This window comes from Zonotrichia albicollis, chromosome 7 (genome assembly GCF_047830755.1).
Source record: "Zonotrichia albicollis isolate bZonAlb1 chromosome 7, bZonAlb1.hap1, whole genome shotgun sequence".
NCBI lineage: Eukaryota > Metazoa > Chordata > Aves > Passeriformes > Passerellidae > Zonotrichia > Zonotrichia albicollis.
Window position 1 is genome coordinate 38,787,899 of NC_133825.1, and position 24,305 is coordinate 38,812,203.

The window sequence follows — 24,305 nt, forward strand, 5'->3', positions numbered from 1 at the left end:
TGCATAACTGGAAAAAGAAAGAGGCCCAAAAACAAAGGGTATCTTTGAACCCAGACACACAGCTCTAGCTGGAGATAAGCAGTAGCAAATCCCTTCCATAAAACTCCCCAACAAGATGCAAGCATTAAAAGAGAGGGTGGTGGTGTGATGGGGCAGGGGGGAGGGGGCTGGTTAATTGAATTCCCACTGCCTCTTGAGTCTGCACTTAAAAGCAGGTCTAGGGTTATCTGTGAAATTTCAATTAAATCAAAAGCTTTGATAACATGATAAGTCATTCCAGAGTTTGGAGTCAAAACACCTTGTTATTTGATCCTCTGCTTGTGTTTCTGGGAACAGCACGCATGAAAGACAGTCAGCAGCAGAGCAGTCAGGAAGATGGAAAGGGTGGAAATGAATCTACTAATAGATCACTGTGTCTCCTTAGCCAGAGACACTTGAGGTCTGGTATTTTTTTATATATAGAGTCCTAAATGTACCCCACTTCTCATGAGACCGAACACAGAACAAAAGAGATCACCTGGGACATGGGCAGCACGCCAGGGGATGGCTCCCTACTGCCACAAAAGTTGAGCTTTTTTCCCAGGCTTGCTGTAAACAAGATTTTTACCTGCCACAGCACTGCGAGGTGAATGCAAATCTCTGTGACAGACACCAAACACTGGGCCCTGTGTATGTAATGGAATGGATTTCTAGCACAAACTCTTTGGTGGCCTGAGATGAACAGGTAAAGACAGGTACACTGAAAAATAATAATATGATTCAACCAAGCCAGAACCAAAACCTAGCTCTCATCTCAACAAAATGCAGGAGAGGCAGCAGCTCTCCAGAGAGACATGACTTGCTTTGCCTGTTGTTCAGCACCCTTTGATTGCTAAGGCTTCCTCCTTTCTCTTCAGAGGCAAGTGCTGGATGAGAAGGGCAGTACCAGAGACTCTCAAAGTCCTGTTTACTGAGGAACATCACCTCTGCTTACCAGTGTTCAGACAGCAATGCTTCACCTTAAATAAATGTGAGATTTCAGCTCCACCTGGCCTGTGATGGTAAACAGCATTTAATTAAAATACATTGTAAGCAATGCCTTCCCTTGTCACATATAGCACAGCCTGATAAAATCCTATCAAATGTAATGGGATGCCTTGCCTTGCCCCCAGACAGGTCAAAATCACACAGAGGGTCACACTAGGCATGTGTACATGAGACTTTTATAACCAGTCAGGCTACTGATCCTCAACAGTGCTAAAAACAAAGGGACTCTCCAGACAAGCAATGTCAAAATTACACAGCAATCAACACACAGAGAGCAGAGCACTGAAAAATCCCATCTGACCCCAGGCACCACTGGGGGATAACTTAGAACCCTCCTCTACAGAGTGAAAGATCTTCATCAAACAACAGTGTGACCATATTATAGACACAGCCCTGACAGGCTGAGCTCTCCTCTGTGATATAATCAGATCTGCAATGTAAGCTGCCTGTTCTGGCTTTCCAGAGATGTGACACACACACAGGACAAGACAGGCTATACTCAACTCTGTCATGTTAGTGCATAGAAAACTCCACCCCAGCTCCTCCTGCCTGGCAGGTGACGAGTCAATGGTGACAGTGTGCAATTAACCTGCCAGCAGGGGCTCACCAGAGCAAGAAACCCAGATAAGAAAAGGAAGTCCCTGTCCCTCATCCTCTCCTCAGTTCCAGGCTTATCCACAGAGAAGATGAGGACCAGACACTTCTCTTCTGCATGAGATAAAGATTTCTTTTGGGTCTATCAGCACAGGCAGTTCAACCCTGTGGGCTGCAAACCAAGCATCACCTGCCTTTAAACAGAGAACTCCAGGAGATCCTGGGGCATTGAGCCAAACCTCTCTAGAAATGAGTGCTCAAGGATAACTGGAGCCTCAAATCCTTAACAACAAACTTGATAAGCTCTGAATCCAGTTATTTTGTTTCTGATCCAATCCTGCCTTGTTAGGCCAGGGTTCCCCCACTGCCATAAACAAAGAAATTTACTCTTTTGACTTTCTAACTGGTTTTGCATCTAGGAGCACCAGCAGAACAAGCTTTCCTGACAGATTTTGGAAGTAATGTTTCTTCCAACATTGAGTGATGATTTTGTAAAACAAATTCTTTTTGTAACTGGTCATCTCTATAACTGTATTATGGAAAGAATGGGGTTTCCTTACCAGAATCAAAACCTCTTAGCAAATCTCTGAAACCTAAATCTGCAATCATTCTGCAGGTAGAGCCAGGAGATGTAAGGAGCTTTTCCAACATCACAAAATAAATCAATGAGACAGTAAGAAGCAAATTTCCCATTGCCCTGCGTTAACCACTCAGCTTCTCCAGAAAGAAGAAATTTTATGGTTTAAGTTAAACAGTAAGCAAACTATTACTTTCTAATCTACAAAATAGGCACCGGCAAATCATCAGTAGTGATTGCTCCTTTAGGATATGAGTAAAATTACTGGACAGGAAGAAAGATCTTAAGCCAACATGTTTGGCATTTAGTTTTTCTAAAGGCACCATCTCTGCATTTCAAAACACCTGAGTCACTACTCTTGTACAGTGAAAGAAAATTTTTTTTTTTTTTAATTTGTGCTCATAAACAGTGAAATTTAACCAGCACTGACACTCTCTTGTGTTTCACCCCAGCAAGGCAGTGTCCAGTGCCACTGCTGAAGCTGCTGGGTGCTGGCAGAGCTCTAATCTCATTCTCATACTGATGAATTTCGAGTAAGTCTGTTTATTCTTAATCCATCCTGTGCCCATGACAGCATCCCACTTTTAAACCCTGCAGCCTGCTTATAACCAATCCAGGCAAAAGCTATTTCTGTACACTTGGCTGCCAGTGCTGAGTGTCAGTACATTAAACTGTCTTTGCTCCTCTCAGCTCTGTGTCCTTTCACAGTCAGGCCTGAAAGCATGAGCCAACCCAAATGTGATACCCAAGGCAAGGGATAAACGCTCATGTTCCTCCAGCTGCCATTTTCTATAGGATTTTTTTCTGGTTGCTGAACATATTTCATTTAATATGCTTTCAGTTTTCCCCCAGGTTTATTATTTTATATTCATCTATGTGTAATTGCTTTTTTCATTTTCTGAAAGAGTAGCAAAAACATTTTCAATCTTTTCTCAGGAAGGCTGAGTTATTTGCTGGTATCACCAGTGCTGCAGCCAGTAGCAAATTTCAATACCCTCCATTTGATATCCCAGTCCAAATCAGTTTATACGCTACAAACAAAAGGGAAAGCCCCATGTGAAACTAAGGAAGAGAACAAGCAATGAATCTGTTATTTCCTTTTTCCCATTCCTGCATTGGCTTAGTTTATTTAAGATGGTAATCTCCAAGCAGAGATCAGGAGCACTGATGAAAGGGAGCACACCCAGGGGAAGCACAGCCTCACCTGACCATGGCCCAGGGACTGAGCTCCTGCTCTGGGGGTCACCACTGGCATTGGCCACACTTGCCCCTCTGTTCCTGGGCTGCCTGACCTCTCAGCACAGACTGTGATAGTCCCACGCTGGGAGCAGGAAGACACTGTAAAGCACTTCTGAGACCTTTTTTTTTCCCACAAATTTAGGTGCTGAGCCCAAATATTACTAATAAATACAGCCCTAAACCAAGAATATTTCAGAAAATAAACACAGGTGTTCTACTACACTGGAGATACTCAAAGAGCTGTGGTACCTAATTCCCAGTGAAATCAGTGAGAGCTAGGTGACTAATTAGGAGTGGCCAAGCAAGGCTCTTGGCAATAACAGCCCTAAGCATTATTGCATCCTTAGCTACCTAAACCTCGGTGAATAAATAATTCTTTGACAATATTAAATTTTTCTTCCCTTCAAGACAGAGGGTTTTAACTGCCTTATGCTGTCACAATCTTTAATCAGAACTTTTTCCACTCTGTGTTTCATAATTTACTTCCCAGGTAAAAAAAAAAAAAATCAAAGAAAAATAAAACCTCTATCGCTTTTCTGATTTTGCATTTCTTAGGGAAATCAATTTCCATTCTGCCTCTCTCAAGGGAAACAGATTTCCCAAATAAAATGTGTGCATTGAGCAGTCACAGTAACAGTGCCAAGTTCAGATTCTAATGCCAATTGTCATCAACTGGTGCTGAGCACATTCCTAAATGATGTGGAAATTATCTGAATTATCTGTATTGCAAGTCCTGTAAGAAAGAGCAATCACAAAAAAAGAATGCCAGCTTTCCTCATAGCACATCAGCTCAGAGACTCAGCTGTCCAATGTATGGGGAAACACAATTCAAAAGCCATACAATATAAGGGAAATATAAGCAATGAAATATAAGGGACTAAATGTAAGAGAAAATATTTTCATCATACCAAACAAATCACAATAAACACAGATATTTTGCACATGAAAAGTTTTCTTCCTCTACCAATATGTAATTGAATTGTTATTACAGAGCAGGTCTGGGAAACAGAAATAACTGTATATAGACACAGTCATTCTTATGGATAGAAAACAGTGTACTGGGGAGCTGTGCTTTAGCATCAATATGCTCATAAACTAAAGCAGCTTCCTTAACATGGTCTCTCCATTACCCTGGCTATTTCTGTTCAGTATCCTTATCAGGAATTTGTAATACATGAAGAATAAGAGGAGAATCCAGCTTCCATTTTACAGTGGCTGCCTGGTATCAAAGCATCCGAGTGTTACACCAATATTTATTTGACAGAGATATGATCAGTAAAGCTCCTGGCTATAGAGCACAATAGAGCATTTCTGTTCTTTAGTAAAGGCACCTTCAGCATTAACTGCATTTTCAGCATGAACCCTCATAATATGTCACATACCTGCAAGCTCCCTAGCTTTTCTGGATTTGCATATTATTTGAAAATTGCTTTATGATTCTCACAGGAAAATTATTCTCAGATACTGAACACTGCTTTAAATTCAGCTGATAATATTATTAGTGGTGGTTTAAACAGAAATCTTGTTTGAGATTGCATGCATTTCTATAGAGGGAAGTATTGGAGAAATGAATTCTTGGCTCTTGATCTGCTCTTTAGACTGGCTCTAGACATAAAGAAAAAACAAACTCTCACAAGACTGGTCTGGCTGTGATACTTTGAAACTCACTGCAAAAAAGCCCTAAGACCAGTAAACCATATGCAATGTCTAATTGATTAATCCTGCTTTTTGGGTATTACTGTTATTTCTAGTAAAATAGAATCATTAAAAAAATTGGCTTCTGAGATTTTGTTTGTTGACTGTGAGCCCTGGCCTGACCTCAGCCTTGAATTTAAATCCTCAGCAGAAATCTGAAATTAATCTACCTCTGGTTTAGTTATCAGTAATTATAATTATTAACAGAAGTATCCAGTAAATGAATGATTTTTTAGTGACATTAGAACAAAGGATAAATAAGAACACACTTCCTTCTTACCTCACAGTGTCTTTTCCCATGGCAGTGCAGGATCTTACACGAGCATGGTAAAGGACACAAGCCCAGCTGTGTGCCTACAGACACCTGCATTTGCCCAAACACTGAAATGTCATATATTGGAAACAGAAGCAGCTGAGAACTGCTCCTCCTGTACCAGGGCTGGTGGTTTGAAGCTTGCTTTCCCTGCTGCTAACCCAGGGGTGGAGTGAGAGCAAACAGCTGCCCTGGGAACACTGTCACTGGAGCTCCCAGTGACACAGCTCACAGCGCCCTGCCTGGCACATCACTGCTCCCTTGGCCCCCCAGCTCCTTGCTAAGCCATGCTTTCACCATGTGGAACAGCCTGAACAGCTCCCACACCATTCCACACAGGAATTTAGTGTCCTCCTATGGTCTCTCCCATGCCACATGAAGGAAACCTGCTGTTGGCAGCTACCTGGCCTGGAGCTATCTCCACCAGCAGGAGCAGGCTCGGAGGAGACTGTCAGCCAGTGCAAATGCTGAGATTTCTTGAGACATCTCTCCAGCTCTGTGCCTGTGAGCTGCTGTACCCAAGAGAGGTTTAATGGGCTGGAAGAAATACCTTCTGCCTATTGTCACAGGACTTGAAGGCCTGGACCATCACCAAAACAGAAAACAGAAAACCTAAGCTGTGAATTCAAGCGAACAAACTGGCCAGATTCTGAGAGATTGGGAAAAGCCTTTGCTGCAGCTTTTACTGCAGCTTTTGCTGCAGCTGGGCTGTGAGCTGCTCAGCACTGCAGGCACCCAGCACAGCAGCAGTGGGAAATGACCATGCAGGGAGCAGCCAGGCAGCCAAACACGGCACAACCCGGACAGGAGCCACAGAGAAGCAGGGAGGAGGCAAGGACAGGGCAGAGCACAGGCTGTAAGGAAGAAGCCAGCAACACATTTGTAAAGGTGCCTAAGGAACTGCAGAGGAGTTCTGGTGTCTTCAGGACAACAGGAACAGAAGTAAAGAGCTCAGCTTTGTGGCTGAATTGATGCAGTGCCACATGGATTAGTGCACCACAGCTCAGGAGTTAAAGGCATGGATACCTCTCTGCACATCCCAGCTGCAAGGTAAACTAGACATTTTTGCCATTCCTCCCTCAAAGTTTAAACTCCCATGTATATCTGTCTGGAAGCACAGGTTTAGTCACTGACATTCAAAAACTCCATCAACTCTCTGGGCTCAACAACCCAAATGCCCATGGGATTAAGGTTACACTCCTGAAAATTAGTTAGTTAATTAAACCCTAGGTCAGGCTTTGTCTTATGAGGCCAAGCTGCTGCATAAAAATTGAGCAGGTCAACATGAAACTAAAGATCATCTCATTGTGCACAGAGAAGACATGCAGGCAGCACAAGCAATTCTGTTCTCTGCCCCTTGGTGGCCGAGTCACTTGCTTATTGTTCTTTAACCCAGCAAGCTGAATGCCAGTGTCTGTGCTGACAGAGCAACATACAAACCACCTCTGTGCTGAGGGTGAAAAGAAGCAGCTGAAGAAATAGATAACCTAATTAGGATAGTCTAGATGATGCCTCCAGGCTACAGCCCTACCTCCAGTGAGAGGAATGATGAACCATGAGGTCTGGGGAAGACTGAATTCACAGGGCTTGGGCACCACTGGCTCACTGTTTCTGGAGGGGCTTGGCAGGGTAAGAAAACAAGGGAATACATTGGGATTTCTCTGGAATCATGCTCCTTCCTGCAGTGCCTGCTGAGGTTCAGAATCGCCCTGGAGGTGTCCTTCCCCCAGACCCTACACAGTGGTCCAGTGAGCCTCAGATCTCCTCCCTTCCCCCTCAGTTCACAGAAGAAAAACACTAAGATGTTTCCGTTGGCTTTTACATCATCTTTTTGTAGAGACTAATCTTCAGTTTCAACAATACATCTTTTGTGAAGCACTCCCAGCAGAAACCTTAGACACCTTCCCTAAGATCTGTTTGCTTACAGAAGACGAGGTAGGATTTGTTTAAACCCAGCTAGATTAATGTCTTGCAGACATTAGTGAAGTGAGATTTAATCAGGTTATTGCTCTACATTTTCCAGGGAAATAAATCACACTTATTACTAGGTTGGAATAGGATGCAAGGCTTGGGCTGAGAACATTTATTCTTTTTTGTTTTTCCAGAGGGGAGTGAAGGGATAACTTGAAAATTCCTGCAAGGCTGTCAAACAGGCCCTCTACAACTTTGAGTAGGGACAAGGGATGCAAGCCATAATGGTTAGGGTACACTAGGGGGTGGGCCTGGGTCCAAGGCCCTTTCCTTGCTGTAGGGTCTGCATCAGTACAGAAAGCAGACAGGAGTTTCAAGCAGACTCATAACCCCCGTTTGAGATCCTCCACGCAAACTCTTCCATAACTCTTAGGACCTAACTCCTCTTCTGGGTGTCTGTTTCTGCCTGGCACACAGGGATGTGTCTCTGCATTGCAAATGGGGTGTTGTGGGATCAAGCAACCTTTGCAAACCTAAATGGAAAGACCCTAAATGGAAACTCTCAGTGATGCTAGTAGTGCTTTCTTTAGTACACATGCTAGCACATCTCCTTGCACAAATCCGTGGATGTGCAAGGAACAAAGTCTGAGAAATCAAATTGCAAAGGTCCTCCTCTCTTTTTCACCAGCATGGGAGCAGACAGCTGAAGCCAATACAAATCTTTCAATAACTACATGTTTGCATGTGCTGAAGTGCCCAAAGCCCATAAGCTTTGCATCCATTTCCCCTTATCCAGTGGGTGTGCAAACAAGGGAGAAAGCAAATTACGGTAACACTGCCTGCAATCAGGTTTCAAATCATGCAACAAAGCAGCACAAAACACAATGGGACCAAGTAAAAATCTTATTGCAGAGTACAATAAAATAGAAAAGGAAATACCAGGCAAGGGAGCACTGTTGCTTGTAAATACCCTCCTGCCAACACTTTCCCTGGATAAATGAGTCCTATGGACCCTGAGTGCATCAGCATGAATCAGCCTGTCTGCTCCAAGGTAAAAGCTACAATTCTGCCTCGTGTTTAATGGGAGCTCTTTCCCTCCTCCTTTTCTTGGCTTCCTGCTCAGAAAGAATAGACTCTCCAGAGACAATTTTGGATCTGGACCACAATCTTGCTCCCTACTGATAGCTAAGTATCTCTGGGCAGGAGTACATTTAAAGAAGCAGCTGGTAATTATGAGCCAAGTGCTTACTGGCAGGATTTCCCCCTGCTACTGAGCCAATGCTTTTTGGGAACTAAATGACTCCTTGGTGATAACTATCAGGTAAAACCTACAAACCAGGGGAGGTTCCCTCATTAGAACCATGAGCAAGAAACAATGCAAACGTGGGTGGAGGATGGCTGAAAATTGTGTCTGAGGGCTGCTTGACTTCCCTGTCCTCCATTCACCCACACTGGTTGTATGTAACTGCTGGGCATTTTCTAGGTAGTAATGAAAGCTACAAAATCTGTTTCCACGTCTACAGCAGTAATGAAAACAAATGACCTTTTCCTTCCAGCTAATCAAAATGTACTGAGTAGCACTGGAAAACCATCACCACACTTACTCTTTTGGAGGGTTAAGGTCTTCTGGGCGAGCCTCGAAGAACCTGAAGACTTCATCACACTGTGAAATATGGGGAGGAAGCCGAACCAGTGCCTGCAAAACAAAACAGAGAGTGAGAAGCACTTAGACATAAGCCAAGTTTGAAACATGGCATCAAACATCTAAACTGCCACACATGAGGAGGCAAAACAGTCCTGGCAGGGGGAAAAGAATACTGAAAAACAGCAGCACACCTGGCTACTCACCTGAGAAGAAAGGAAACAGCAAGCCTTGACTGCAAATGTCAGGTAGGAAGCAATGAATTCAGACAAGCAACAGTTCTTAGAATCGGCCAATGTTATTTATTTTGCCATGTGCTCAAGAGCAAAGTTTGGCCCTTAAGTGCAAAACCATGACACAGCGCAGATAATTGCTCTGTGGCTGGGACAATCTGTGACATGGGCTTGCACAGCACCTCACATGCTGAGGTTAAGGCTCACAGGCCTTGTGTCAATGCACACAAATTCAACACCCACTCAGACAATAGATTAATGTGCTCATAAAGCCTTCCATGAAGCGCTGTCCACACAAAAAGCAGAGTTTGCTAAAAAAGCCCATAACCAAACCAAACCAAACAACAATTTGCTCCTAAATTAACAGGAAAGGAAGTTTGATTAAGTGTCTGAAAAAACCAAATCAAAACCCAACCAAAACACAGAGAGGCTTTTTCTGAATGAAGAAGGCTGCACAGCACATCCTGGCTAGCAGTGTCTGTGCATTCTCCCTGGCAAAGGGACATGGCACTTGTCATATTCAGCAATAGATAAGTACAGTCTGGACATCAACTACATTATGTTGAAGTGTACTGGAAAGCAAGACCTAAAATAAGACAAGCACACAAGGCAGAAACATGCTATGAATTTGCTGTTCAGAATCTAGAGCTTTATGGCGCCAAGAGAAGTTAAAGAGCTGTCCCCAGCCCACAGAGATGGGGCAGCAGCTCTCAGTGACATGACTGGGAGGCTGCCTCCAGAAATGACAAGCAGGAGAGGAAAAGAGGCTGGACTTCACCTCCTCCTGCGCTAAGTTATGCTGAAAATAGGCCACAGGTTAAATATAGACCAAGCTTCTTAGAGTTGCTGTAAACCTGTTTGACAAAATGAGATTGTCTGGCTCTTCTCCTAGTTGAAAGTAGGACAAACAATCTTGAAAGACAGATGAAAAATTGCACCAGAACTAAATGAAGATGCATTAGGTGAGCAGGTTATATTAACCATGAGGCATCTGACTGATCTTGGTCAGACACGCCAGAAGGTCCAACCAAAGCACAAAGGCAGGACAGGGCAGTTGGTTACCAACACAGCTGTTTTTAACCAGGCTTTAGAAGTGGCCAGATTTGTTTCCAAGACTACATTTGCTTGGAGATGTGAAGAAAAAGAGTTGGAAAAAGTCTGCTATGAAATTGTAGTCTCCAGTATTATATGATTTGGTCTTGTTTTGAGGTGTTCATAAATTCAAAGTCAAATGCTTGACACCTACAGCTCTCCTCTCCTTTGTGAAGGGATATTACAAGAACATTAGGAAAATCTATTTGGTATCACTAGGCCTGTGAAAAATGAGGCTCTGGCCTTTGGTGATGTGGAATTGCACTACAGAGCTGAAAAAGGTGCCTTGCAAAGGAAGCAGCACCAGATGCAGAAGCTGGGCAAGACCTTGGTGGGTCCAAGTGCCAGAGTAAGCACCACAGGCTGCTGCACTAAGGCAGGATGAAACTGAACAGCTGGAAAGCTCAAGCACTTTTACAGGAACAAAGGATGCCCTGGTCTCCACCTCTGTTTGTTCAAACTTGTCTAAAAGCGTAACAAAGGTGTGAGCTCTGCCTTTTTTCCTACTGTACACAAATACATGCATCCAGCTGGTAAACCAGGAATAACACTGGGAAGTCAGGAAGTGCCCAGGAATAGTAATGATCACAGCATGTTGAAAGAGCCATGCCTCACCAGCACAGGCTAACAAGAACATAAACAACATTTATTCATCTGCACCCCAAGCAAGAGACAGCAAAGCAATGCTGTCTAACCAACAGTGGATGGAGCTGGTATTTAGCACTGGCTCTATTACTCACACCCTTCTTGGTCAGGGCAGGTTACTTAACCTCTTTTCATCAAATTCTGCTGGGATATATCTTCAGCTACCCCCTTACAATGCTGAGCAATAACACTTACCTAATCTGCAGAAAGGTTAGGAGGCTCAGATATTCAATATCTACAGTGTGTTTTGAAATCCCAAAGGGCTCAATCTTGCACAGTCAATGGGGCAGGAGCAAGCAGTGCAAATGATACGTGTCATTACTAGAGAAACACAAATACCAGAGTCACACCCAGCACAGGGGTCTGGGGCATCAGACGCCTTCCCAAAGAGACCCCACTTCCCTGCAGGTCACAGGTGCTCACCCTTCCCAAGAACCAGGCTCCAGATGTCAATACTGAGCTGAGCACAGAGCGGGTGTTCAGTGATGGAGGAATGCAAAGCTGCTGTGGAGATTTTTGTTTCTAAATCAAGGGAAGCTTTGGGAAATCTGAACCCCCTGAATCAGTGGTTGGCTGCCTGGAAACCCACAGAAGCACTGTGATCCCGCTACGCTGAAGGAGGATGGCTGAAAAGCACCTCTCTGACTCCAGGCTTTTGCAGGGAGTGGATAAAAATCAGCCAGTCATTTCCACACCCAGCCATCCACCTTCCCACCCTGGGGCAGGGCTGGCTCTTCTGCTTCTGAATCACCTCCCAGTGTGCTGCAATCTCCAGCCTTATGCACAGAGATGGACTGAAATCCAGCCCATAGCAACTTGCCATTGCATGCTTTTTGGGAAGCTGAGGTGTAAAGTCAAACCAGTGAATTTTTACTTTTTTTTTTTTTAGGAGCAAAACCCAAAGAAGTGGTAAGAAACTCTAAGAAATGGTTTTAAAAAGCGCAACCAAGGGTATAAAAGAATCAGGATCTTTCTATTAAATTTTGAATAGCAGCAGGGAGCGGTGACACTGTTTAGTGAAACAAGTGTCTCTTCAGCAAATACACAACATTCACATGAACAAGTCAAAGCCAACACAATTCTGGTGAGCAAACAAAAAGTGCACTGAGGAGATCAGGGACACCACTGTCACTCTGCAAGGGGAAAATGCAAGCTTCTGGCATTTCCAGCAAGACAGTTCCAGGGCAGAGCTGCAACAGCCTGAAGGAAAGACTGCAGGGTCAAGGGAAGAAGTGTAAAGACAAAGAGGAACACAAAGGAGAGAAAGGACAGGGAAGTGACATTCTTCTGGAGATGTGGAAACCAGAGGTAAACACACACAGCTACAAACAGCAAGCATCCAGGAACTTGCACAGGAAAGGTGAGAGATAAAAAGAGCCAGCAAGCAGAACTCAGCCTTGCACAAGCATTGAGAACTCTCAGTAATAGCATGTTTCCTTGCTTGGCATGCACAGGACATGCACTGCTCAGCCCTCACACATCCCTCAGGAGATAGATGGGCTTTCATGTGTCCTTCCAGCCTGTAATCATGTCTGGCTCTGTAGTACAGCTTACAGCCTTGCAAAGCAGGTGACTCAAAAGGCTATTGAAAAGCTTAAACATTAGGCAGGGTGTGAGCAGGGTGTGCTGGAGATGGCCAGCTACTCTCAGAGCCCCAGCCCACCTGTGGAAAGCTGCTGTATGCCACACACAGCAATCAAAACCAGCAGAGCACCAAGTACAGGCAGGGGTTCACTGCTTATGGTTACATGAACTGGGAATGGCTCCCTGGACAGCATCACAGCTCAAAGGCTTCATGGAATATATGGTATAAAACCCTGCAGGCACTCCTAAGGATGTGTTGAGGGCTGTGGGCTGGAAACCTGATGCAGAGATGTGTATATGCAGAGATGCAGAGCACATGTGTGGGTATGCACAGAATGGTATCCACCCCATGAACTTCATGTGTCTTCCATGGGAGACTGGCCACACTTGTCTATCACCTTGTCCCATTGCTAGAGAAAGAGCAGCATCCTCAGAGGGTGCTTTGTCTACCCCCTGCCAGGGATGTCTGCCTCTGGAAGGGGTGAATCACTGACTGTCTTCACACAGCCCCTAGAGACACTTCAGATGCACAGCTTTTAAATCCCTAATGTCCAGGGGATTTATTCCCAGCTCTGCATACAAATACATAGTGCCAGTTCACAATACTGCACAGTTATGACTCCCTTACTTTTCCTCTAATTGTTTATCATTTTCATTAACATTAGTCACTAGAGCCAGATGTTTGGGAATGGCCATGAGCCCAGCAAGGGGGAAGGTGCAAATAAAATAGATGATTTCTGAGAACAAAGAAATAAATTGTTTCATGAAATATGAAAACATCTTCTGTTTTACTGAGAATCTCAAGCTTGAACTAAAGCACTGAAGTGGTGGATGGCAAACACTGACAGGCAGGCAGAGAAGTGGATGAAGAATGAATAGGGGTGGTTCAGACTGGAGAGAAGTAGGAATAAATAAAGAGCTGAGAAAAAAGAGGAAAGAGGGTGCAGTTTTGGAAGTAACTGGAACATTGGAAGAGCTTCTGGCATGGAAGCACCATAACACAATGGAAAACAAGGCTCTGCTCCAGGTGCTGAGAAGAGTGTTGCAAAAAATTAACTCTCATTATTGCAGCCAGTCTAAATGCACTGGGATTCTGAAACATGGATTAAAAATGTCAGATCAAATTTGAAAATATTTCACTAACAACAGATAAATTTTGAAAGTATTTCAGTTAAACTCCCATTCTTGACCAGGACTGCTATTCCATCTTCAATCAAACTAGCTTAGTTGTACAACAGATAGAGAGAGAAATGTCTGTATACCTGTCTTAACAGGTTCAAGGATTAAACCTTGAAAGAGAGGCAGGACTGAGAGACCAAGAGGGAGGTAACTATGTTTGTGAAGTATTGTCTCTCAAATAGTGAACATTAATAAAAGAAAGGCATTAATAAAAGTACTTCCTGGCACTGATGTGACTTGCTCATTTAATTTCCATTTAGGTGATGTCCATTTGAATACTCAAGCCTCACTACAGAAAAGCTCCCAAGCTTCTTCTTAAAACCATATCCAGTTATTTGGGACAGCATGAAGGCATGTGACAAACCCAGGTTAGTGTTTATGACAATGGGATGTTACATCTAGAGGTCTTCCCTGCACAAAGATGCTTCCCTCAATTAGGATCATCACACACAAATATGGAAGTCAGCAAATTCTGACCCAAGTCTTCCCAGAGAGCTGTGAAAAGATAGAGCAATGGTTTTGTGAACCACTGACCTGAAAGGTCTTTCTTGAAGAGAGGATGGTACACACTGGACAAGCACTCACCAGAGGTGTGTTTGAGAGATCAAAAGCCTCATAAATAAAATGCCCCTCGGGACGGGAGCTCTATGAAGTTGCTCTTTCTTTCACATTGGCAAAAATTCCTAAACAAATTTAGAAAATCGGGTCCAATGAGCCCAGAAGACCTTAAATCACACTAAACTAATTCCAAGCCTGCAGTTAAGAGGAAAATCATCCAGCAAGGCTAATTCCAGTGGGCAGCACACATTTACTGGCAAAACACAGTTTGTTTGGTAACTCACTCAGGTTACCAGTAAGGACATCCAGACTCTGCACTTTCATGCTTACAGATGAGAAAACTCCTGGAAATCTTCCCATGTATCCCACTCCTCTCATTTCCATTGCAACTTCAAAGTTTCTCACAGCCTTAGCAAAACCACTGCCCTAGCTACCTCTGTGATGGCATTTCCCTAAGCTGCTACAATTCACTGGGAACAACCCAGACATGAGGGGTACAGAGATGGAAGCTGTAGGGTCCAGAAGGATGATGCCCCTGATACAGAATCTTCTGCAGACCTCCCCTTACTGCCAAGTATCCCCACAAACTCTAAGACAGCCTCTGCCTGTTCCTGGCACAGAAACCACAAACACTTCCACACAGCAGGAGTAAGACCTGCTTCTCAGCCATGCAAATTTCCACACTGACAGTCTGCAAAAACCAGACAACAAATGGTCAAACATTTGCATCCCCCATTTGTGCTTCAGCTTTCCAGGACAGGTGACATGGATGGAGAACTCTTATCTTGCAAAAAAAAAAAGCCATGAACTTTGCATTTGAACCTGCCTCCCCCTCAGCTGCCACACAGATTCCAGGGGACAGAGGTCTATTGTTCTCTTTATTCATTTGATTCCATCAGCTTCACCCACATCATTCCAGCAAAAATCTCTAATTTTTTCTAAATTTGTCAGCCTACTCATTTCAGGATTAATATGGACATAAGCTTTGAACTCTTATAGAAGTAGGAACTTGTCAAAATTATGCTCTTGCTCTACAGTTCCATACAATTCTCTAAAGAATCAAAACATTTACTGGAGAAGGGCAGAAAAGCAGAAAATGGGTACAAAGGCAAATTAAACACAAATTGCAGTAAACTGCAAACAAAATAAAAAGACACTACACCAGGCACAAGAAACCAATGTGCCAGAGACCACTGGAATAATATTCTGGAGAAGTCACTAAAGGTTTGTGATACTCAGTGCTGAGAACCACTGTGGCTGCTCCTGGAGACAGGGAACACTGGGCTGGGGGAAACTGGGCTAATCCAACACTGCGGGGTCTCTGTTCACAAAAGCAGCATCTATCAATACATAGATTAAGTAAACAGATTGGCTGCAGGCACATATCGAACCATGTTTGGGCAGCAGCAGATCTGAACCAAAGTGAAACCGTTCTATGATTCTATGACCTGAGCCAGACTTGTCCAAGAGAGAAAAAAGGAAATGAGGAGAGCAGGAATCACAGCACCACCGTGTCAATGAATGTGCCATCAGCCACAACACTCCCCTTGGCCATGACCAGTGGAGCCCCAGCAGGCCAGGCTGGGTCAGGTCAGGTCTGTCTGGGACACAGACAATGGGGTCCCAGAGAACCAGCTGCCCCTGGCCACTGCTTTCACTGCTGGTGACAAAGTCCCTGCTTTCCCCCCCAGCATCTGCTGGGTGAACCCTGACATCAGCCGGCCTTGCCGCTCCTGTCGCCAGCAGTTCCTGTCTGAAGGAGGGAGGCTGGGGACCCACTGAGACCCTACATATTTCAGAAAGAGCCATTTGGCTGCCAGCAGGAAGACAGTACACTAATTGTCACACAAAAAAGCCTGATCTCATGAGAGAAGACTTTAATTGCAGCTTCCTCACCCCGGGGGTGCAGATGGCATGGGTTTCACCACCACCACCACCACCACCCCCAGCACGCCTCAGGCACTTTGGCAATCTGCTTCCAATTTTGGATGAGCAAATGTCTGACTGGAGAAGTTCTTGGGAATGCTTTTTTCCCCCTCCACCTGCTCCTCTGACTTTCTAAAAATGGAAAGAAAACCTCAAGGGAAATAAGAGAGGAAGTCTGGGGTTTAAATAATGTGCTGACGGACTCGATACCTCTGCAAAAACTGGGAATCCTACTTGCCTAAGCAAGTAGGACTTGCCTAAGCAAACTACTTTTATTTTATTGACAGAGAATTAATTATCATCATATCATAAACTCTAGTTTAGAAAGAAAAGATTAGGTGGCTTAATATTCTTCTCAACAGAGTCAAGCTTTTCTGTCCAGCAAGAAATTTCTAGGCTTTCACTCATGAGGAGAAGCATTCCTGGAAGACACAGGTCCACCCTCAGTGCTGCACAAGCCACTGCTGTCCCTCTTGTGGCACCAGGGGACAGACAAGCAGAAAACAGAAGAAAACACCACCTTAGCTGTGCCACTCTGCCTGCTCAACTCCTGAATCATCAAGGCTGATGCAGAAAAAAAATCCACATTTAGGGCAGGTGAGGCTTAGAGCCTTTACTGAGTAAATGAGGCGCCAAACCAGTACATTAAGTTTGCCAGGAAAAAGCTGTGAGGACCCTGGGATCAAATAGCAGCCTGTTTCCGCCTGCCCTGTCAGTCTGGGTGGTGTTTGGGAGGGACCATCCCGCCCTGTGATGGGTGTCAGCACTGTGACACATCCATTCCTTTCTCCAGCAGGGAAATGCCAGTGCTGGTGGTGCCCTGAGCCCCCAGGCAGGAGGGCTGTGCCCCCAGAGCCTTACCCTGCAGTACTCATCGATGGGCTTCAGCCTCTTCACTGCTACGTCTCGGACATGGCTCCTCCGGAACAGGATCTTGCCTGAGGAGAGAACACACGAAGGGGAGGGTTAGGGACATCACCTGCCATGGGGGACAGCACAGCAGCACCACGCAGAGAGAGCTTCATGCCTGGCTCCAGCCATGGCTGCCAGCATGAAACCTGGATGACTGCCACCACAGTCCTGCCCGTGTGAGCTTCCAAAGGACACCCAGGGACAGAGGGAGGTTCTGATTTCACCCTGTAGGTAACACAGAAGGTTTTGGTTCCCTCACAGTGATGGCAGTACCCTGGAATGGACTGACACTTTGCTGTGATTCGCCCCCAATTGAGGGTCACTCGGGCATGGCCATGCTGGCTGTGCAGGAAGCATCAGGGGCTCCATCTGCTCCCCACTCACTGCCTCCCACTGTGGATGCTCCTGCCCTTCCAGCAGACAAACCACACACCCAGCTCACAGCAAATACCAGACTGTTGGTGACAGAGCCCTTATAAATCTACATGGAGAAACCAAATAACAGAAGAAAAATAAACAAACTCTTTTTTTTTTTTTTTAAACTAAAAGAAAAATAATAACCTCCATGTCCTTACTGGATGACATTTCTGCAAGCAGTTAAAATTAAATAAACAACCGGGTTTTGTGTGAAACTGATTGTAACAAAGTTTATCAAAATAATCTAGGAACTGAGTTTCCCCACACACAAGGATGTCATAGAGTTGGTATTTTTTTGGCTAGAAGGGATTATATCTTCGTATCCTTTTTTGGTGGTTTTCTTCCCTTTTCCTTTTGTGCTGTATTCCTTTTCATACAATCAGACAAGAATAAATTGTATGTTCTCCTTGTGGTACAAGAAAACAGCATCTGCCAGCATTATTTAGTCCATGAAATATCTGTAAAAAAACCACATCTATAATACACCCTGCTCCAAACTGCTTCTACCAACTGGCAAAAATACTCATCCATAGATTGTGAGATAGGAGACTGGACTAAGAAATCAAATCAGATCCAAAATCTGAATATGTGGCTTTGACTTCATCCGATTGCACAACCTGGGAGGTTAATGAAATGGCAGCCTTTGACAATCCAGTAGCAAAGGCTCTAAGCCTCCCCCAGACACTGCCCCTTTTGGCTGCCTTTTCCTCCACAGCTGCTATCTGGAAGGTGTTAAAGCCTTTTGTTTCAGACAGGAGAAAGTGGTTTATCTTTATCCCCAATTCTGGCAACAAAACAGTTTGTGCTGTGAGGTGAAGCCATTTCCTGGTGCCATCAGTTTCCCTCGCTGGGTTCCCTGTGGTTATCTCATTACTATGCTGATGTTGAGCCGTCCCTGTAGGATGTGATGCCTTGTGGTCACTGGGAAATCTTCAATGGGTGTCTGAGACATTGCATCATCTTGAGCAATTTACTCAAATTGCATCAGCTTGAGCAATTTAGTCAGAAGCAGCTGGAGACAGAAAGTGACCCTTCCATCCTCCTGCACTGACCCACACTGGACACACTGGAAGATTCTTTATTTCCTGCTTCTCTGTCTGGTAAATGGTGAGAATTATCTGCCTTGAAGATCACACTTATACTGCATAACAGCAATAAACTGCTTTTTGGGGGCAGAAAGAGGTAGGGGTAGCTATAGAGAAAGGAATAGTTCCTTTCTCAGTGCTCTAGAAATGCTGGTGTGGGAGACCTTGGTAATTTTTTTTGCAACTTTTATAAATATACTGCAAAGAGAAAACGACATTTTGGAAACAGTCTCACTTTCTGGCTTTCCTGTTTTCAGTTCAAGCCATGAGTTGAAAGTTGAACGGGTGACCATATAAAAACATAAAGGAACCAAAGATTTAAACACATGAAAGATCTCCTGTAAATGCAACTCAGCTTTTCTAAAAGTAATAATAAAGAATGTTATATTAAACAGTACAAAAACGACCCCAGGATATGATGAATCTTAATTCAGTCCTTAAATGGAGATGGAAAATATCAGGGCAGCTGTATTGTTAGGACAAAGCAAAGCCCAGAAGGTGCTTCCATTTTAATCCCATCAGCAAAAGGAATATTTTCCTTCTACTGTTGGAAACTGGAAAAGGCTCAGTGAGGCCAGTGGGGAAGATCTGCAGCTGCCCAGTCCAGTATGGCATTCAAAGCTGAGATCTAGACAAGACTGGGTATTTTAGAGCACTGTGAAGTGTCAGTCGACAAAGAAAAAACAAGAAGAGAAACAAGGACACTCTGCAAACACATCCAGTTCTGATGGGCAGCAAGGAGGGAACCCTCCCCCCCCCCACAAATTCTGGAGGTCTTCAGGCAGAGACGTCTCATTGACAGAGTCACCTAAGGAGGGACAGCTTCCCAAGAGCCCAGCTTCTCCCCTTGTCTGGGAAGGCAGACCGTGCTGATGGGGGCTCAGTTAACGCCAGCACAGCCGCCCAGCAGGGACTGCTGGCAGACCCAGCGCCGGTTACTGCTGCTCTCTCCAGCTCCCCCTTTTCTGGGTCTGCCTCTGAAAGCAAGGGAGGTCCCACAGGACTGAAAAAGGAAAGGAGTGTGAGACACCCATGTTGTACACTCTGCCTTCTCCAAGTGAGTGCAGACCCCGTCAATGGAAAGCTTTGCCTAACAAGCTCCCTTGATAGCATCACCATAAATCCAGGGAAGGCAGAGAGCTGGGCAGCAGGAGCACATCAGCCAGCAAGGAGCCCTCTGGACAGCACTGGAAGGGAGCATTTTGCCCAGCACCAACATCAAGTGGGAAAGTTCCAGGGTGGCTGGTAAATGCAGAACAGCCCAGACAACTTCCTGGCGAGGGTGGAGTAATGGTTTATGTGCCACTTGGCTTTTCCTCCGGGAATACAAGGAAGGGATCTCTTCTCTGTGAGTACATAGAGCACTGCTTTCTCCCTCCTGAATTTTTACTGCAGCTCTTTTAAGCCTCCTCAGGCACTACAACCCCATTTTACAGAAGGATGAGTGGCTTTTCAGCACGCTGCAGCCCAGCTAGGAAGTGAACAGGAAATCTGTGTCCATTCAGATGGGAAGTCAAAGGTTACACGAGATGACGCTGCCTCATGCAAGTATTTCATTCACTGGTGTGCCAGGCTTGCACAGGGCCAAAGGAGGTCTGGCACATGTTAGGAAGGGCTCTGAAGACAGCAGAAATTGGAAAGAGAGACGTGGGAAAGATAGGGCTCCAGCCCTTCTGCTAATGCAGGATAACAGTATTTATTTTTATCATTTTTTCTTTAAAGAAAATATTATTCCTAGGAAATTAATATGGATAAGAGGCAAAGTATCAGGTTTAACATAGCAGAAGACATCTTAAGTCATCCCTTCATCTCTGTGTGTGTGTGTGTGTGTATATATATATATATATATATATATATGCAGTCTTTAATTTCACGACCACACACCTCTTCTCTCATAAGACCTAAGTTTCCTCCTGTATACACAGTGGGAATAATAAAGCTATGCAGGAGATTGTCTATCTGGCAGCTGCTGATTCTGTAAGCTTAAAAGTATCCTCAGAATATCATTTTATTCCTGCATCACCTCATACTTGGAGTAACATAGACTTTTAACAAGTGCCACGAGGCCCAAGAACAAACTGGTTTAAGTGCATCCAAACACTCTGGTGCTCCCATCAGCCCAGAGACCTGTGCTGAGTACACCAGAAGGGTCCACAGCCTAATGGTTTGTAATAGCCAAGGCTGTGGTTTGTACAGGGAAGAAACCCAGCTTGGTGGCACTGTAGAGCATGGTCTTGAGGCAGGACAGCACCAGGCACCATCAGCAAAGAACCAGCACAAGTCCCTGAAGGGATGCCTAGCAGGAGAACCCTGCTTTCCTTGTCTAGGAGGGGGACATATGGTACACAGTCCCTACAAGCACAGCAGATGCCAGCTGTCAGCAGCCACTGCCCTTGATGGGGATTTGTAAGCTCTCAGTCTCTAAAACAAATCTCCTGATCACACCTTTCACTGCCAAGGAGAGGTGCTGCATACCTCGGCCTTGAGACCTTCCCGGGATGCCTTGGTGACCTTCCCACCTTGGTGGCAGTGGCTCAGTGCTGAGCTGCCAGCCCTGCTGCTCCCCTGGAGCCAACAGTGAGAGGCAGCTGCTGCAGGGCCAGCAAGGAGCAGGGTTTAGCTCCCTTCCAAATCTGACAGAGAACAGATTCATCTCTTGGTCTTACTCTCTGATTGCTGACCTCGAGTCCCACTTCCAGGTATGTCTGGGTGATGGACTGGCCTAAGGACACCAATTGTTTGATGCAAAGAGCCTCTGCCAGAGACTAAGAAGAGACCAAACACACTATCAAAGGGACGATGGACAAATGCATACTGACATTTAATCTTGAATTTCAAGCACCATCACCACACTTCAGAACACTACACTTCAGAATGCAGCACGTGAAGCAAGCCATATGATAAATATTCTATAGTGGACAGCCTGAAGACTAATGGGAGCACTAAAAGTAGTCTAATGTCTCATCTGATTTACGTTTAAAAGAGACATGTGCTGCCTTGACTACAGAAGCTCCAGCTGGGGAGGTTCTGTCAGTTCTCTCTCCCAGGAGCAGGAAAGAGCTCCTTCTTCTGCCCCTTCATGTTGTTCTTGTTACTGGGCTGTTGATTCTCTGCCTTTTTTACCTGAAAACCTGGGAGGCACCAGGTCTGTATGTATTGCCAAGCAACATGTTTAACCCAAAGTACTTCTCAGAGGTACCTGGGAGATGAGGTCAGACTCTTCTTGCAGTTACACTGCATCAGTTGCATCAGTAAACAAAAGTAAAGAATTTAGCCCGAGTGCAGTTACAGGTTCTCCTTTTGAGCTAAGAAGCTTCTTCCAGTGTAACTAAAACTATTTTGCCATTCAAGTATTTTTATGAAAGCTTCTAATTCTTACACATGGCTATCAGAATTATTTTTATACACCAAATAAGTACAGGCCTGCAATCAAATATGACACAAATTCCCCTCAACCCAGTTGAGCTGTGACATCCACCTCAGGGTCCTGCCAAAATTCTCAGGCACCTGACACACAATCTATCTCCAAAATGGGGCATTTAAACATGTACTGCCACCTTGCACTGTAAAATAGATAGATCAACAGCACAATGATATGGAATATAACAAAAAATTATTTTTCTCATGAAAGTACATGTGAATGTCAATCAGATGGCAATCTGATAGCAGCCAGAAGGGAGGCGTGTTCCTTACAAAATAATATCTTACTTTTAAATGGGGATTCCAGTTTCCATGGATTGTTTCACCCATGATTTCCTGGAGTCAGAAAGTCAATGCCAGGGTCCTAACACTGATGGCATTTGCTCCTGACAAAGAAAGGGGAGGGAAATGATTCATGGTGTTTCCACCGGTGGGAGGGGGAAGGACTTTTTTAATAAGTAGAAACTCGTGACAGAGTCAGAACTGTTGGCTGAACTTGTCTTGCCAAAGAGCCTCAGCTGATAAAGGCCTTTGCTAATCAGCAGGAATTACCATGGAAGGTGACAAGAGGTGATGGAGACAGATGGGGCAGCCAGGAAAGCCACACAAGCAATAACAATATTGCCCTGAGATGTGGGGGATGGTGGGGAGAGTGTCCTCCTGCCCTTGGATCCTGTTTTTAATGTGCATAAGCTGCAATGTTAAAGAAAATCACTGAGAAGCAATGAAGCATGGGAAGTAACATGGCTTGTATAAAAGAGTATCACCAGGAAGAGAAATCTTCCTCCATTAGAAGTGATAAGCAGAATATGCTCCTACGTGAATAATTAGAAAGGGGAACCAATTGACAGGGCTGGATTGTCCTCTAGGGACAACAGCATCAGCTCCAGAGCAGCTTTGCTAGTCGACACTTTGTGAATTGAAGCATCAGGCACAGCTGGAAGGAGAAAAGCCACGAGCACTGACACCGAAATTCAGGAGTGACAGACGGGGGCCATGGGGTGCAAATCTCAAGCTGTGTTTGTAGAATATTTTGCATAGGCCAAGAGCTACTTCACATTGCTCTGTGTCCTGCTGCTATCACCCAAACAACCCACTGCTGCTGTAATCTCCTCTTCACATGTCCCAGTTGCAAATCTCTCACCTCTCCAAAGCAAAGCAGGAATCACAGTGTAGGCAAATGATACAGAGTTTGGTCTGGAAAGGGCAGGCAGAAGTTGCACAAAATTATCCTTTCAATTTTTTCACTGTGGGGCAGCTCCCTGTGCACTGGTCTGTGAGCATCAGCAAACACAGAGATCCATCAGCACTTCACTTAAAACAACTTTACCACCAGAGCACAGCAAAGCAAAGCATCCACCCCACACAAGATGATCTCAGTATAAGCACAAGTCCCCAGAATCCTTAAAACTGAACTTCCCAGTCTGTGGGTGGTGATAAAATGTTGGAAGTGTTGATTCAGTGGGTCAGGTCTTCAATTTCTGCAGTGAAATTGGTGCCTCCTCAAACAACACAGCTCAGCTTCTCCAAGGGAAAGTGAACTGGTGTGTAATTGTGGGTTGCAAGAGCTGCATTATCCTGCAAACAGCCAAGAGCTCTTAATTGCAGAAAGCAGTCAGTGTGTCTGAGGGCAGAGGGAGGAGTGTGCTCACACCTGCAGCCAGCACACCCTCACCTGGAGGAACCAACACCATGATAATTCCCAGTCCCATTGAGACAAGAAGCCCAGAGAGGGTCAGATTTTCAAAACACCTGAGAAATGATGCCTTAGGAAACAGCAGGGCTTTCTCATACAGAGGATGCAGGAGTGTCCTGCTCTTTGTATAACCTTTGCTACGCTGGGAGCAAAAGGCACAGAAAACCCTTCCAAAGCATCATCCTTACCTCTGCATGCTTCTCCCTAAGAATCACATCCACTGCACTCTTTGTTTCATTTTGTTGAACATCCTTCAAAAAGATCCATTTCCAAATATCCAGGACCAAGTTTTGCAAATTTAATGTGCAATAACACCAAGGCTTAAATAATGATCAGGCTACCTGGACCCTGAACCAAACTGAGAAACAGAGAAACACCAAGCACTGCATCTGATTGCTGAAACACTTGGTTTTCCTCCCGTATCAGCTGGCGCCACTGTCCTGCCCTCCCCGAGGTAGTTAGTGGCTCCTAACCTGTGATTTCCAAATCATTAGGGCTCCACAGTCTGCAGAGCTATGTTCCAGAGCACCTTTCACTCCCTGGGCAGTGTTGCAATGATGT

The 24,305-nt window shown here is 44.8% G+C and overlaps 1 protein-coding gene across 4 annotated transcripts in view; it reads right to left on the minus strand.

The window, feature by feature from the left end:
• The window catches only part of SH3PXD2A (SH3 and PX domains 2A), a 235,349-nt gene that overhangs the window by 120,436 nt on the left and 90,608 nt on the right, over positions 1 to 24,305 (minus strand). For all 4 annotated transcript variants that reach the window (XM_074545171.1, XM_074545172.1, XM_074545170.1 and 1 more), the window contains exons 4-5: positions 17,076 to 17,152; positions 8,960 to 9,051 (exon numbers count right to left, since the gene is read on the minus strand). In XM_074545171.1, coding sequence (XP_074401272.1) covers positions 8,960 to 9,051; positions 17,076 to 17,152 — 169 coding nt within the window. The remainder of the gene's footprint in view (positions 1 to 8,959; positions 9,052 to 17,075; positions 17,153 to 24,305) is intronic.